Here is a 14,873-nt window from a genome sequence, read left to right as displayed (position 1 = left end):
TGACTACTACCCTTCCTTTATTATCAGAAGTAAAACTGTACCAATATTATAAAGATTAAACAGTTTTTCTAACAAAATATTTTCTAAAACCAAGATAATATATTATACATAATACTCTTTCAAAGCAAGGTAAACACATACCACCCAATAACCGACATCTTACCATTTCAACACATAAACCTAAATTATTTTACATGGCTATCTAGTATTCTACTCACAAACACATGGACAGTCTCCCTTTTTAAAAAAAATTAGGTGGCATTCATATATCAGAAATGGGAAAATAGGTGAATGTGCAGTTAAACAGACACAATCTTTAAAAAACTATATATATTTTACTGATTTTTAGAGAGAGAAAGGGAGAGAGGGGAGAGAGAGAAAGAAAAGCTGCCTCCCACACGCCCTCTACCGAGGATCAAGCCTACAACCCTGACATGTGCCCTGATCTGGAATTGAAGTGGTGATCTTTTGGTACATGGCATTACACTGAACCAACTGAACCATAGCAGCCAGGGCTCCCCCTTCCTTTTTTCTTTTTTTTAAAATCCTCACCCAAGGACATTTTTGCATTTATCTTCAGATAGAGCAGAAGGGAGAGAGGAAGGAAGAGAGAGAGAGAAATATCGATGTGAGAGAGACACATCGACTGGCTGCCACTGACATGACCCCAACCGGGGCCAGGGACAAACTGCAACTGAGGTACATGCCCTTAGCGGGAACCGAACCCAAGCCTCTCTGGTCCATGGGCCGACACTCTAACAGCAAAGCCAAACTGGCTAGGGCACCACCCCCTTTCTTTTTAAAAATATTACAGAAATGCTGCAATGAATGCCCTTGTAAATATAGCTTGGAAAGCCTACAAAAAGATTTAACAAATATTTACAAACTAAATTTTCTCTAGCAAAGATACCTGGATTTTAATAGATATTCAAATGGTACCAACACCCAACAGTTTCAAAATATTGGTTTATCTGCACCCTACCAACAATCCTTTTCACTCTGAAAATGAATTAAACAAATACAATCTTATTTTAATTTTTATTTCTTTATAAGTGATAGAGGCAGCACATATTTTCATATATATGTTGGCTGCTTTCTTCTGATGTAAATTCCTTAATCTAGTTTAGATATTCCACACCTTCCCCAAGTGTATAGTTTGTCTTCTGGTTTTATGTTTAATCTACTGTCTCATACAGAATTTTTTCGTTTTAATTTTTTTTCTTTATTGATTTTATTTTATTTTATTTTTTTTTATCCTCACCCGAGGATATTTTTCCATTTTTTGTACAGATAGAGTGGGAGGGAGAGAGAGGAAGGGAGAGAGAGACAGAAACATCGACGTGAAGGGACACATCGAGTGGCTGCCACCCGCACGACCATCCAGGGCCGGGGACAAACTGCAACCGAAGTACGTGCCCTTAGCGGGAACCAAAGCCGGGTCTCTCCAGACCGCAGGCCGACGCTCTAACCGCTGAGCCAAACCGGCCAGGGCTTCTTTATTGATTTTAGAGAGAGAGGAAAGGAGAGGGAGAGGGAGACAGAAACATCGATGAGTGAGAACATCGATTGGCTGCCTCCTGCATGCCCTCCACTGGGGATCAGGCCCATAACCTAGGCATATGCCCTGACTGGAAATTGAACCAGTGACCTCTTGGTGCATGGGTCAATGCTCAACCACTGAGCCACACCGGCTGGGCCAGAATTTTTACGTTTTTAGGTAGCGCAATTTATCATCTTGTTCACACTTTTCTGGTTTTATATCAAGTTTAGGCCTTTCCCTACTCCAAAACTATAAAAAAAAATTCACTGATTTTTCCCCCTAGTACTTACAGTTTTCATTTTTTACATTTAAAGCTTTGATCTCATATAGAATTTACTTTAGTAAGTAGAGAATTCAGCTGTTTTTATTCCTAATAATTATTTGGCCCAATATCATAAAAAAAATTTCTTAAATTGCATTTTTAAATAAGTACTATCTGTGATATACAAAGATGCCAATGTGTCATAAGTCAATTTACTACTTTTCCAATTCTGGTAATAGATGTATAGTTCTCCTGTTTTTTTAACATAGTCTCTTCTATTAAATTCTACTAATTCCACTTCAAAACTCTCTCCCTCCAACATCTATATCCTTAGAAGGTTTTCATACAAAAACCAACCTTCCCACCATGAAATTTCAATAAAAAAATAAAACGATAATTTTATTTTATATAATTATCACCTTACCTTGATCAAACTGCTTTTGAATATTGTCTTGATCAGTTTTGTTCCCACTAACACGGTAGAGTCCTTCAGTACATAATCCTAAAAGAATAGAGATATGCATAATCTTACGTACATCTTAACTACTTACAAAAATATGGTGGTAAAATATTCTAAAGAATACGTATTTTTGAGTTATTTCATTGAAAATAAGTTCTTAATAGACTTCTTTTTATTTTAAACTATTTAGGACATCTACTTCCACACAAATGAAAAGAGATATTTCTCCCTGTTCCTTCCCCTAAGCACAACTAAATTCCTGAATGCAATATATAAAAAAAATAAACATTGACAGGCTCTGAACGGACAGAAGTTGTGCTGGCTAGAGAACTTAGATTTTGAAGAACAACATGACAGTGAGTTTCCTGGATTTTCTTTTTGCCTCTTATATATTCTAGACCTGGCTGGCAACAGCGAAGCCTACAATCCAGAAATACCAATGAGCACAGGCAAAAATAAAAACACCACCACACACAGAAAACAAACAACAAAAAAGGCTTGTTCTTTCTAGTGAAAGAATTAGAAAAAGTACAGAATAGCAAACAAAACAAACATTTTTTTAATCATCACCCTACTCTAGTCCAATGCCATGGAACCCACCACTCCTCACATATATCAGTGGTGACCAAGAAAGGAGATTAGAATTCCACCTCTACCTAGCAGTAACTACGGTGCCCCTTCACATCCCTGGAGTGTCAGCAGGGGTTGAGAAGAGAGCATAAACTTCCACCCATTCCTGAAGGTAAGAGGAACCCTCTCCTCTCTACTATGGGAGTGTCAGCAGAGGCCAGTGGAGACCAAACTGAGAGTCTGGACTTCTACTCCCACCTTGCAGTAACAAGGCAGCCTTCCTGGAACCCTGACGGTGCGGGGTCAGAAGAGGCCAGCTAAAATAGAAGATTTAAATATGATCTAAATACTCACAGCATAATATCTCAAATGTCCAGGATACAATCATAATAACAACACTAAAATCATTCTTCATATCAAGAACCAAGAAAATCTCATATTGAATGAGAAAAGACAATTAACAGCTACCAACACAAAGATATCAGTTGTAGAATTATCTGACAAGGATTTTAAAGCAGGCATTATAAAAGGCAATTATAAATGAGCAATTATAAACACACTTGAAACACTTATGCCATTGGCCAAAAGTTTTTACCTATTTGTTGTTCAATGGAAAGTTCCTCAAAGCATCTCCGAAAGAGACCCAATTTGATAAGGCATTATACTCTTCTGATCAAAAGGGAAAAAAAATCACGAGAAAGGATTCTGTCAAATTTATTCCTGGACCAATGTCAGGGCCTTTGCATGAAACTATGTATTAATTCCTTCTAATTTTTCACCTGGTTACAATTATTTTATTTGTTACAAAAAAATAAGCATATGAAAGGAGAACAAAATGTATCTCATACTGGAGGGGAAGTCAATATTCAGAAATCCATGGACATTATGGGAGCAAAAACCCACTGACAAAAGTTTCATGTCATATTTTTTAAAGTTACAAAGTTTTACTGATACAAGCCAACATGAATTAATCTCTGATGAATGAAGAAACCAGACACAAAAGAATTTACGTAGTATGATTCTATTTATATAAGTTCTAAACCAGGCAATACTTACCTATAAAAAAATTAAAAAATAGGTTTCTCTAGTGGGTGGAAGATTAATTGAGAAAAGATATAAAGGGTGATGAAAAAGTTCTACATCTTGACAGGTGTGTGGAGTTAAAAGAGATTAACTCATGTAATTGTACCCTTAAATTTGGTGCACCTCACTCTATATACTTAGACCTTAGAAATAAAAACAACAATGAGCCAATACTGAACTCTAGTTAATAGGTTCCCAATGCAGTGATTTGTATATTTTTTGTATATTCTAGACTTTGAGCTAATGAGTATGTTGAGAATAAAGGGAGCAAGAATTCTTATTGCTGGAGAAGTCAATTAATAATAACAAAAGAGGGACTAGAATTAAAATGTACTTTAGCAGTGTTGGATTGAAGCTCATTGTCTTTAAAAGGAATAAGTATAGTCCTGGCTGTTTTGCTCAGTGGTTAGAGCATTGGCACACAGACCAGAGAGTCCCAGGTTCAGTTCCCGCTGAGGGTACATACCTTGGTTGCAGTTTGTCCCCAGCCCCAGTTGGGGTTGTGTGGGTGGCGGTCACTCGATGTGTCTCTCTCACAACGATGTTTCTCTCTCTCTTTTCCTCCCTCTCTCCCTCCTGCTCTATCTGAGGATAAATGCAAAAAAAAAGTCTTCAGGTAAGGATAAAAAAAAAGTATATGAATATATCTATATCTATGCTACTGCACATTCATATATTCCCTAGCTATGTCTGCTGAGAGGGTCCAGAAGCAACCCCAATAATAGTTTCTAAATACTATTTTCTACCAAAATAAGCCAGAGATCTTTGGAGGAAAGGCAGATTCCAAGGCTGTATCAGGAAAAATATAAGCCAAGCCTGGTATATCTTGTGCCAGATAGTAAGGAAGTGCTTAATGAATTATATTGACAGATTGTAAAAGGACATGAATAAATTATAATTTAGTGAATATAATGAGAATACATGAGACCATATCAATAAAAATAAAGTTATTAAATCCAAAGTTTTAACTCTAGTGAAGAAATATGGCACACACTATCAAATGATCATAGTTAGTATCATCTATATCAACAAACTGACATCCTATCTCAACAGATATGATGTACTTCACTTTGGTGGTATTTGTAACAAAAATGCCTAATTCCAATCTTATAATAAAGAAACACTGGACAAACTCAAATTGAGGTAAAAAGAAAAGTTCATCTGTACACAAAAATGCCAACCAATAAACACAGGAAAAATGGTAGACATAAAAAAAATCATCAATGGAGACGAAAACTAGTAGCCGAGAATATGACAGTCACAAAGTCAAGGAAGACAAAAGAGGTTGAGGAACTCTTCCAAATTAAAAGTGAAAATTATAAGGTCCTTAAACATCCTTGCCAAAAATCTTGCCTTCTGAATAAATGAACAATGTGAAAATAAATTAACAAACAAAAACACCAACTCAATTATCTAAATGTAAGTTATTCAAGTTTTACTTAGACTTCCATCACTTAAGTCCCAAAAATTCTATCCAGGGCCTACAAATAACAAAGGCATTAGAAATCTATCTGAATATTCTAGAATTAAATATAAAAATTTAGAAATTTAAAATGATACCTTTTAACCAAGAATCACCATCTTTTTTCTTTTATTAGGTAACTAACCATTGTACTACTACATAGAATTCTTGATAACTAAAGTTCCAAAATGGTCCTGAGTTCTTTTGAGTTGTTAACATAAAAGAGTTTCACCTCGTTTCTCTGTACCTTCAGGTCAAAATAATTATAAGTCATTAAATAAATTACAAAGGGTAATTTATAAGGGAAGTAAGGTATGTAGATAATCCATATAATCCATAAATTAAACATGTCCACGGGGAATGGCATCATAAATGGAAATGGAAATTTCCCAGTTCAGATATTCCACAAAAGCCACAAATCAGCTGCCAAAAGTGTCAAAATCAACTTTTGCACAACTCTAGAATCTAGTAAACAAAATAAAACAAAACAAAACAAAAAAACCACAACCATCAGAAGGCTTGGTGAAGAAAGAAACCTTAAATTACCCATCTACCATCCTTCCACACCCAAGTTTGGCTACTCTGGGTGCAGGTTGGAAGTGCCAGAGGGAGCAATACAGATATTATTGTCAAAGAATTGTGGTTGTGGCCCTGGCCGGTTTGGCTCAGCGGTTAGAGCGTTGACCTGCGGTCCTGAGAGACCCGGGTTCGGTTCCTGCTAGGGGCATGTGCCTCGGTTGCAGTTTGTCCCCGGCCCTGGTCGGTTGTGCGGGTGGCGGCCACTCGATGTGTTCCTTTCACATCGATGTTTCTCTCTCTCTCTCTGTTCCTCTCTCTCTCTCCCACTCTACCTGAACAAAAAAATGGAAAAATGTCCTCAGGTGAGGATAAAAAAAAAAAAAAAAAGAATTGTGGTTGTGGATTTCAACCTGTCTGGCAGCTACTTGAAGGAACAACCGAGGAGCTTGCTAACATTTTACTAAACCTGAAGTGTTCCCAGGGCTGGAGTAGTTTCTCTCAGGCATTTAAAGGCATAAATATTGGCTATAGCAATGTGGGGAAAGGAGCAACAGTCAGGACCAGCAATAGATAAACTAAAAAGCCTAGTAGGGAAGATGATGGGGAAGGAGATAGTGAGGGAACAGGGTTTTTAAAAGCTCCTGCATATATTGTGACATTGAGAAATCCACATGCATGGCTAGGGCTGAATGCATATTCAGAAAATGCCTGGTGAGATTCTCAACTTTCACCTCTAGCTGGCCATAGGCTCTGCCCAAGCTGGACATAAAGGCTCAGCAGTTATAAATGGCTTAGTTCAAATGCTGAAAGAATGCCCCAGAGCCAACCTGCGAAGACTTGGAAATAATTTCTTTCCATTGGTTCCAGGCATTTAAGGGAATTTACAAAACACTAACAATTAAGCCATAAAACACAGACCTCAGTGGCCATAAATGTAAAAATATACACTTTACGAATATAGTTTAGAAAAGTCACAGGACAAGCAAACATAGCCAATAAATAGCAATAGCAAATCTTGGTGATGGGGAATGATCTGATTTTCAGAGACGCCATATTATAATATGTAAAATCTCTTTATTTTCAACAACAAACTAAGAGGCATGGAAAGAAACAAAACAGAATGGAACGTTCAAGGACAAAAAGAAATTAATACAAACTGTCCATGAGGAAACCAGTTACAGCACTTACTGGACAAACTTTAAATTAACAGTTTTAAAAATGTACAAGGAATTAAACACAATGAACAAAGAACTAAAGGAAACCAAGAGAAGGATGACTTAAATAGTGATTATCAATAAATAAACGGAAAGTATATAAAAAGAACTAAAGAGAAATTCTAGAACTGAGAAGTACAACTAAAATTTAAAAATCCACTAGAGAGGTTAACAACAGAGTTTAGCATGCTGAAGAAACAATTAGTGAATTTAGATTGGTTCATTGAGATTATCCAGTCTGGGAGCAAAAAGAGAAAATAACGAAGAAAAATGAATAGTGCCTAAGAGACTTCTGGGACACCATCAAGCATACCAACCTATGTATAAAAACATTCCCAGATGAAAAGAAGAGAAAGCATAATATTTAAAGAAATAATGGCTGAAAAACCTCCTAAATATTAAAAAGAAACCCACAAATCTACACATCCAAGAAGTTCAACAAACTGCAATCCAGATGAACTCAAGAGAGCTACACTGAAAAAGATAAGTGACTCATCACATCCTAGGAATCCACAGTAAAATTTCTCTTCAGAAAAAAGAAAGAGGCTAGAAGGAAACTATCAACGAAGAATTATGTATCTAGCAAAACTATCATTCAAAAATGAAAATAAAAAATCAAGATATTCTTAGGTAAACAAAAGTTGAGGGAGTTCACTAGTAGACTCGACTCATAAGAAATGCTAATGGAGGTCCTCCAGGCTGAAATGAAAGTACATCACACAGTAACCTGAAGCCATAAAAAAAAGGGTGGGAAAGCTGTTACATAGATAAGTATATAATAAGCCAGTAGAGGTACTCTATTTTCAATTTGTAACATCTCTGGTTGTTCTTATATGACTTAAAAGAAATGTATAAAATAATAATTATAAATCTATGTTATAAGCATATATGTATAAAATAGTAATTTGTGACAATAGCAAGACAAAGGGGTAGGAGACAGTTGTAAGGAGCAGAGTTTATATACTATTGAAACAAAGTTGTTTTTAATTAAAATCTGATTGCTATAAAATTGCTGTTATTTGTAATCCACAGGACAATGACTAAGAAAATAAATGAAAATATACAGAAAAAGAAACAAAGGAATCAGAAGGGTACATTAGGAAAAAAACACACACAAAAAAAAACAGTAATACAGGAATTGAGCAAAGGTTTTAACAAAGAAAACAAATAGGAAAATGGTAAAATTAAGTTCTCACAAATTACTTCAAAAGTAAATGAATTAAATAACAACAACTCAACTACATGAAGTCTACAAAACACTCACTATGATCCAACAACACAATTATGCTTTATGTAAAAGGATAGGAAAATACATTCCATGCAAATAGGAACCAAATAGCTGGGTAGCTACACCCCAATTTCAAAAACTGTAAACTCTATGACAAAAATTGTTGTAATAGCCCAGCTGGTGTGGCTCAGCAGTTGAGCATGTTAACCCATGCACCAAGAGGTCACCAGTTCAATTCCCAATCAGGGCACATGCCTAGGTCATGGGCCCGATCCCCAGTGGGGGGCATGCAGGAGGCAGCCAATCGATATTCTCTCTCATTGATGTTTCTATCTTTCTCCCCCTCTCCATTTCTCTCTCTAAAATCAATGAAGAAAAATTTTTTTAATTATTGTAAGAGACACTTAAGGACATTGTACATTAATAACAGGGTGGGTCCCAAAATATATGAAGCAAAAATTGACAGAATTGAAGGGAGAAACTTTGATACTATACTTTCAATACTGAATTGAACAACTAGACAGATCACCAAGAAAATAGAAAATTTAACAATACTATACACCAAATAAACATAACTCAATAACAACACAATTTACATGCCTCTTAAATGCACATGGAACATTCTCCAGGACAGACTAGATGTTAGGTCACAAAACAAGTCTAAATAAATTTAAAGATCTTGAACTGAGACAATATGTTCTGTGACCATAAAAGAATGAAACTAGAAGTAGGTAACAAAAAGAAAATTCACAAATATGTGGAAATTAAACAACATATTCTTAAAACAATTAATGGATCATCAAAGGAGAAACTACAAGTGAAATTAGAAACTACATTGAGATAAATAACAAGGAAGACACAACACACCAAAATCCAAGGAATGCCGTAAAAGCAATGATTAGGAGGTAATCTATAGCTGTAAATGACTACATTAATGAAGAAAATTTCAACTTTACAATTAGGTTTACCTTAAGAAAATAGAAACAGAAGACCAGACTAAACTCAAAGCTAGCAGAATAAGGGATATGATAAAAATTAAAATGAATATCAATAAAATATAAAGTCGAAAAACATTAGAGAATCGCAAAAAAAAGAATGCTTGCTCTTGCCACTTCTAAATAAAAATTGTACTGAGCCCTGGCCAGTTTGGCTCAGCGGTTAGAGCGTCGGCCTGCGGTCCGGAGAGACCCGGGTTCGGTTCCCGCTAAGGGCACGTACTTCGGTTGCAGTTTGTCCCCAGCCCTGGTTGGTCGTGCGGGTGGCAGCCACTCGATGTGTCCCTTCACGTCGATGTTTCTCTCTCTCTCTCCCTTCCTCTCTCTCCCTCCCACTCTATCTGTACAAAAAATGGAAAAATATCCTCGGGTGAGGATAAAAAAAAAAAAAAAAAATTGTACTGAAGTTCTAGCTAGAATAATTAAAAAGAAAAAAAAATAAAAGGAATCTAAAAACACCAAAGAATGAAGTATAATTATCCATAACTACTGATCAAACTCTTAGAAGGAAATAGGGGTAAAATTTTCATGACCTCATGACCTTGGATTTGCAATGGATTCTTAGATATGGCACCAATAGGTGAGAAAACTAAAAACAAATTGGTTTTCATAAAAATTTAAAACTTTAGTTCATCAAAGGACATTGTCAAAAAAAGAAAACATACAAAATATAAGAAAATACTTATAAATTATTTATCTGTTAAGGGTCTAGTACCCAGAATATATAATGAGTTCTCAAAACCAAGTAAGATAAAGACAAACAACAACTCAATGCAAAATAAGCAAAAGACTTGAAAAAACATTTCTCCACAGAAGATATACAAATGGCCAAAAGCACACAAAAAGATATACAACATCATTAGTCATTAGGGAAATGCAAACTCAAACCACACTCACTAAAGGTGGCTATAATTTTTTTTTTTTTTTTTATCCTCACCCGAGGATATTTTTCCATTTTTTGTACAGATAGAGTGGGAGGGAGAGAGAGGAAGGGAGAGAGAGAGAGAAACATCGACGTGAAGGGACACATCGAGTGGCTGCCACCCGCACGACCAACCAGGGCCGGGGACAAATTGCAACCGAAGTACGTGCCCTTAGCGGGAACCGAACCCGGGTCTCTCCGGACCGCAGGCCGACGCTCTAATTTTTAAAAAATGAAAACAAGTGTTGGTGGGGATGTGGAGAAATAAGACCTCTCATACATTGCTGGTAGGAATGTAAAATGGTACATTTTAAACACACTCTTAGGCGTATAACTTAAAGAATTCATAAGAGGTACTCAAAGAAATACTTGTACATGAATGTTCGTAGAAGCACTACTGACGTCACAGTAGCCAAAAAGTGTAAGCAAGCCAAATATCCACCAAGGATGAACGAATAAACAAAATGTGGTACATCCATAAAATGGAATATTAGTCATAAAGTGGAATTAAGTGCTGAAAAAATATTATGCTTAATGAAAAAGCCAGACACAAAAGGCCACATATTTTGATTTCAGTTACATGAAATAACCAGAACAGGCAAATCTATAGACACAGAAAATAAACTGGTGGTTGCCAGGGGGTGTGGGAATGGTGAATAAGGAGTGAGTGCTTAATGGGTATGTGATTTCCTTTTGGAGTGAAAAAATATGTTGGAACTAAAAAGAGGTGATGATTACACAACATTGTGAATGTACTAAATGCCATTGAACTGTACACTTAAAAATGGTTAACTATACATTATATGTGGTTGATGCCTCAACAGAAAGGTAAAAGCACACATAGGAAAAAAGTTAACAAGCATTAGTATTATATAAGCTTATTACAGCCCTGGCAGGTTTGGCTCAGCGGTTAGAGCGTCGGCCTGCGGTCCAAGAGACCCGGGTTTGGTTCCCGCTAAGGGCACGTACCTCGGTTGCAGTTTGTCCCCGGCCCTGGTTGGGTCGTGTGGGTGGCGAAAACTCGATGTGTCCCTTTCACGTCAATGTTTTTCTCTCTCTCTCTTCCACTCTATCTGAACAAAATATCGAAAAACGTCCTCGGGTGAGGATAAAAAATAAATAAAATAAAATAAGCTTATACAGGCTAGTTGCTACAAAAATGAATGTGCATTCTTACTGCTTGATATAAATTTAAGGATCATTTATGGGTAAACAGTAGTATTTAGACAAAATCAAAGGAAGAATGCCATTGTGAGAGATCGCCTTGGCCTCTTCCCCATGAAATTTCAACAAATTAATCAATTATAATTCAACAAAGAATTCCCTTCTCAACAAAGAGGCATGCCCTGAGAGACTCCTCCCCCACTACCCCCACATTGAAGCATTTAAAGGTGGGCAACCAGGAATAAATGGGAAGGTGAGAAGGGAGGAAAGCTCAGATGGCCACAGATGTAGCCCTGCAGCCGGGAGCCCAAGGCTGTAGAAGGAAACCGGTGGTAGCAGGTACTTCCTTTGGTGGGAGGAACAGAGTAGAGAGGTGGGCAGTCCAGTAGGGCAAGTACTGTGAACAGTGAGTGACTGTGCCAGCAGAGACACCTGGGCAAGGACTGAGCACAAGGGTTCTGCTGCACTGCTGTCTGCTGTAGGGTAGGGGCGTTTCAGTCAAAGAAACAGAACCACAGAGCCCTGCTGCCCACTCAGACTCCCAAAACTTGCCTCCTGCTGCCCTTGGTGTCGGGTCAAGAAGCACATTATCTGTAAACAGAGAGCTATTGCAGTAGAACTGCTGTTTCCCTCTGTGACTGATCCCCAGGTGGGATGCTTGGTGGGGTATCCCATGGAGGTCTGGGGTCCCCACAGTGAGGGAAAAACAAACCCACCCCCACCCAGTGCAGCTGTGCTGTCTTACAGAAGCCAGGAAGGTCAAATCTGGGACATAAGAGGTAAAAAAAAAAAAAAAAAAAATCTTGTGATTCAGCGCCATCTACCGAAAAACAATAGAAAGACCTCTTCAGAGAAAGCTGCTAGTGAAGGGCTAATACACATGCCTAGACAGAGGAGCCTAGCAAATACCATGAATAACCACAGTAATGAAGCTCAGAAACAAAACAAAAATTCCCCAGAAAGCAAGCTGGAACATATGGAAATATGCAATATAAATGACAAAAACTGCAAAATTGCAGTTCTGAAAAAACTCAGTGAGATGTGAGAAAATACAGACAGGCAATTCAATGCACCCAGAAAACAAATCAATGAATAAAACGAGTACTTTATCAAAGAGGTTGAAACTTTAAAAAAGAAGCAGTAAGAAATCCTGGAAATGGAGCATGCAATTAAGAAGATTATGAGTGAATTACTCACCCTGGCCGGTTTGGCTCAGCGGTTAGAGCATCGGCTTGTGGTCCAGAGAGACCAGGATTCGGTTCCCTCTAAGGGCACGTGCCTTGGTTGCAGTTTGTCCCCGGCCCTGGTTGGGTCGTGTAGGAGGCAGCCACTTGATGTGTCCCTTTCTGTTTCTCTTTCTCTCTCTTCCCCTCCCTCCCACTCTATCTGAACAAAAAATGGTAAAATGTCCTCGGATGAGGATAAAAAAAAAATAAAGAGTGAACTACTGAGCACAGGAAACAGTTAACTAGTTGGAGGAAATAATTAGTGATATCAAAGATAGGAATCTAGAAATGATGCAGAGGGAAGACCAGAGCATAAAGAAAAATGAAGAAGCACTACAAGAACTATCCGACTTCATCGGAAAAAGCAATATTAAAATAACAGGTATACCAGAAGAAAAGAGGAGAAAGGAATGAAGAGTCTATTCAAATAGTGGATAAGAAGTTCCCAAACCTATGGAAAGAACTAGATCCTTGAATCCAAGAAGCAAAAAGTACACCTAGTTACATCAATGCAAAGAGGCCCTCTCTAAGGCACATTGTATTAAAACTGTCAAAAATTAATGACAAAGAAAAAATTCTCATAGCAGCCAGGGAAAAGAAGGAAGTGACCTACAAAAGAAAATCCATCAGAATATCATCTGACTTCTCAGCAGAAACTCTATAATCCAGAAGAGAATGGAACTAAATACTCAAATGTCTAAGAGAGAGAAATTACCAGCCACAGATAATATATCCAGCAAAATTATCCTTCAAATATGAATGAGAACTACTAACTTTCCAAGACATACAGAAGCTGAAGTATTTTATCACCAGAAAATCTCCATTGCAAGAAATACTCAAGGGAGTTATTCTACCTGAAACAAAGAACATAAGATCACAAGACTACGAGTAAGATCACCAAGAAATTTATAGCATAAACAGAGATAATCTGTGACAACAAAAACATAAAGGGCGGGGGGGGGGGGGGAGGTTGTAAAGGTCTGAACTGACAAAGGGGTGTGATGATCAGATGCACTAAAAAAAAAAGTGTATAAATGCAACTTTATTTTTTATAAACCTAATGGTAACCACACACAAAAATCCCTAAACTAAGACACATAGCTTACAAAGAGAAAACAGAGGAAAGAAGTATGAAAAACCATGAAAGAAAACCAGACAGAAACACAAAGGAAAAGAACCAATGGAGACACAGAGCTACCAGAAAACAAAAGATAAAATGGCTATAGGAAATCCTCATACATCAATAATTACCCTAAATGTACATTGACTGAATTCACCAATAAAGAGGCACAGTGAAGCAGAGTGGATCAAAAAACAAAACACAGCCCTGGCCAGTTTGGCTCAGCGGTTAGTGTGTTGGCCCGCAGACCAGAGAGGCCTGGGTTTGGTTCCCGCTAAGGGCACGTTCTTCGGTTGCCATTTGTCCCCGGACCCCACTGGGGTCATGTGGGTGGCAACCACTCGATGTGTCTCTCTCACATCAATGTTTCTTTCTCTCTCCTCCCACTCCATCTCAAGATAAATGCAAAAAACGCCCTCAGGTGAGGATTAAAAAACAAAACCCAACCATATGCTGCCTACATGAGACACTAAGCTACAAAGACAAAGGTAGATTCTAAGTAAAAGGGTGGAAAATGATTCTCCAAGCAAATAACATCCACAGAAAAGCAAGTGTAGCTATATTTATATCTGACAAAATAGATTTCAAGAAAACAAAGATGACAAGTGACAAAGATGGACATTTTATAATGATAAAGGGGACACTACATCAAGAAAATATAACACTTAATGTATAGGAACCCAACCAGAGAGCACTGAAATATTTAAAGCAACTACTCACAGAACTAAAGGGAGAAACAGATCAAAACACAATCATAGTTGGGGACCTTAATACTCCACTGACAGCTCTAGATAAATCATCTAAACAGAAAATCAATACAGAAATATAGGCCTTAAATGGCACACTAGACCAAATGGACATAATTGACATTTACAGAGCCTTTCATCTCAGAACATCAGATTATACATTGTTCTCCAGTGTACATGGAACATTCTCAAGCATAGACCATATGCTGGGTCACAAAACTAGCCTCAACAAATTCAAGAAGATTGAAATTATACCAAGCATATTCTCTGATCACAATGCCTTGAAATTAAAAATCAACTGCAAAAAGGAAGTAAAGAAACCCACAAATACGTGGAGATTAAACAACATATTACTAAAAATG

General features: G+C 37.3%; 1 protein-coding gene across 1 annotated transcript in view; it reads right to left on the bottom strand.

Annotated features, from left to right (window-relative positions):
* The window catches only part of ARHGAP5 (Rho GTPase activating protein 5), a 101,361-nt gene that overhangs the window by 12,004 nt on the left and 74,484 nt on the right, over window positions 1–14,873 (bottom strand). The window contains exon 4 of the mRNA XM_036272279.1: window positions 2,227–2,304. Coding sequence (XP_036128172.1) covers window positions 2,227–2,304 — 78 coding nt within the window. The remainder of the gene's footprint in view (window positions 1–2,226; window positions 2,305–14,873) is intronic.

Source organism: Molossus molossus, unplaced genomic scaffold (assembly GCF_014108415.1).
Source record: "Molossus molossus isolate mMolMol1 unplaced genomic scaffold, mMolMol1.p scaffold_m16_p_1, whole genome shotgun sequence".
Lineage (NCBI taxonomy): Eukaryota > Metazoa > Chordata > Mammalia > Chiroptera > Molossidae > Molossus > Molossus molossus.
Note: the sequence above shows the minus strand (reverse complement) of the source record. Positions and strands in the feature narration are given on the sequence as shown.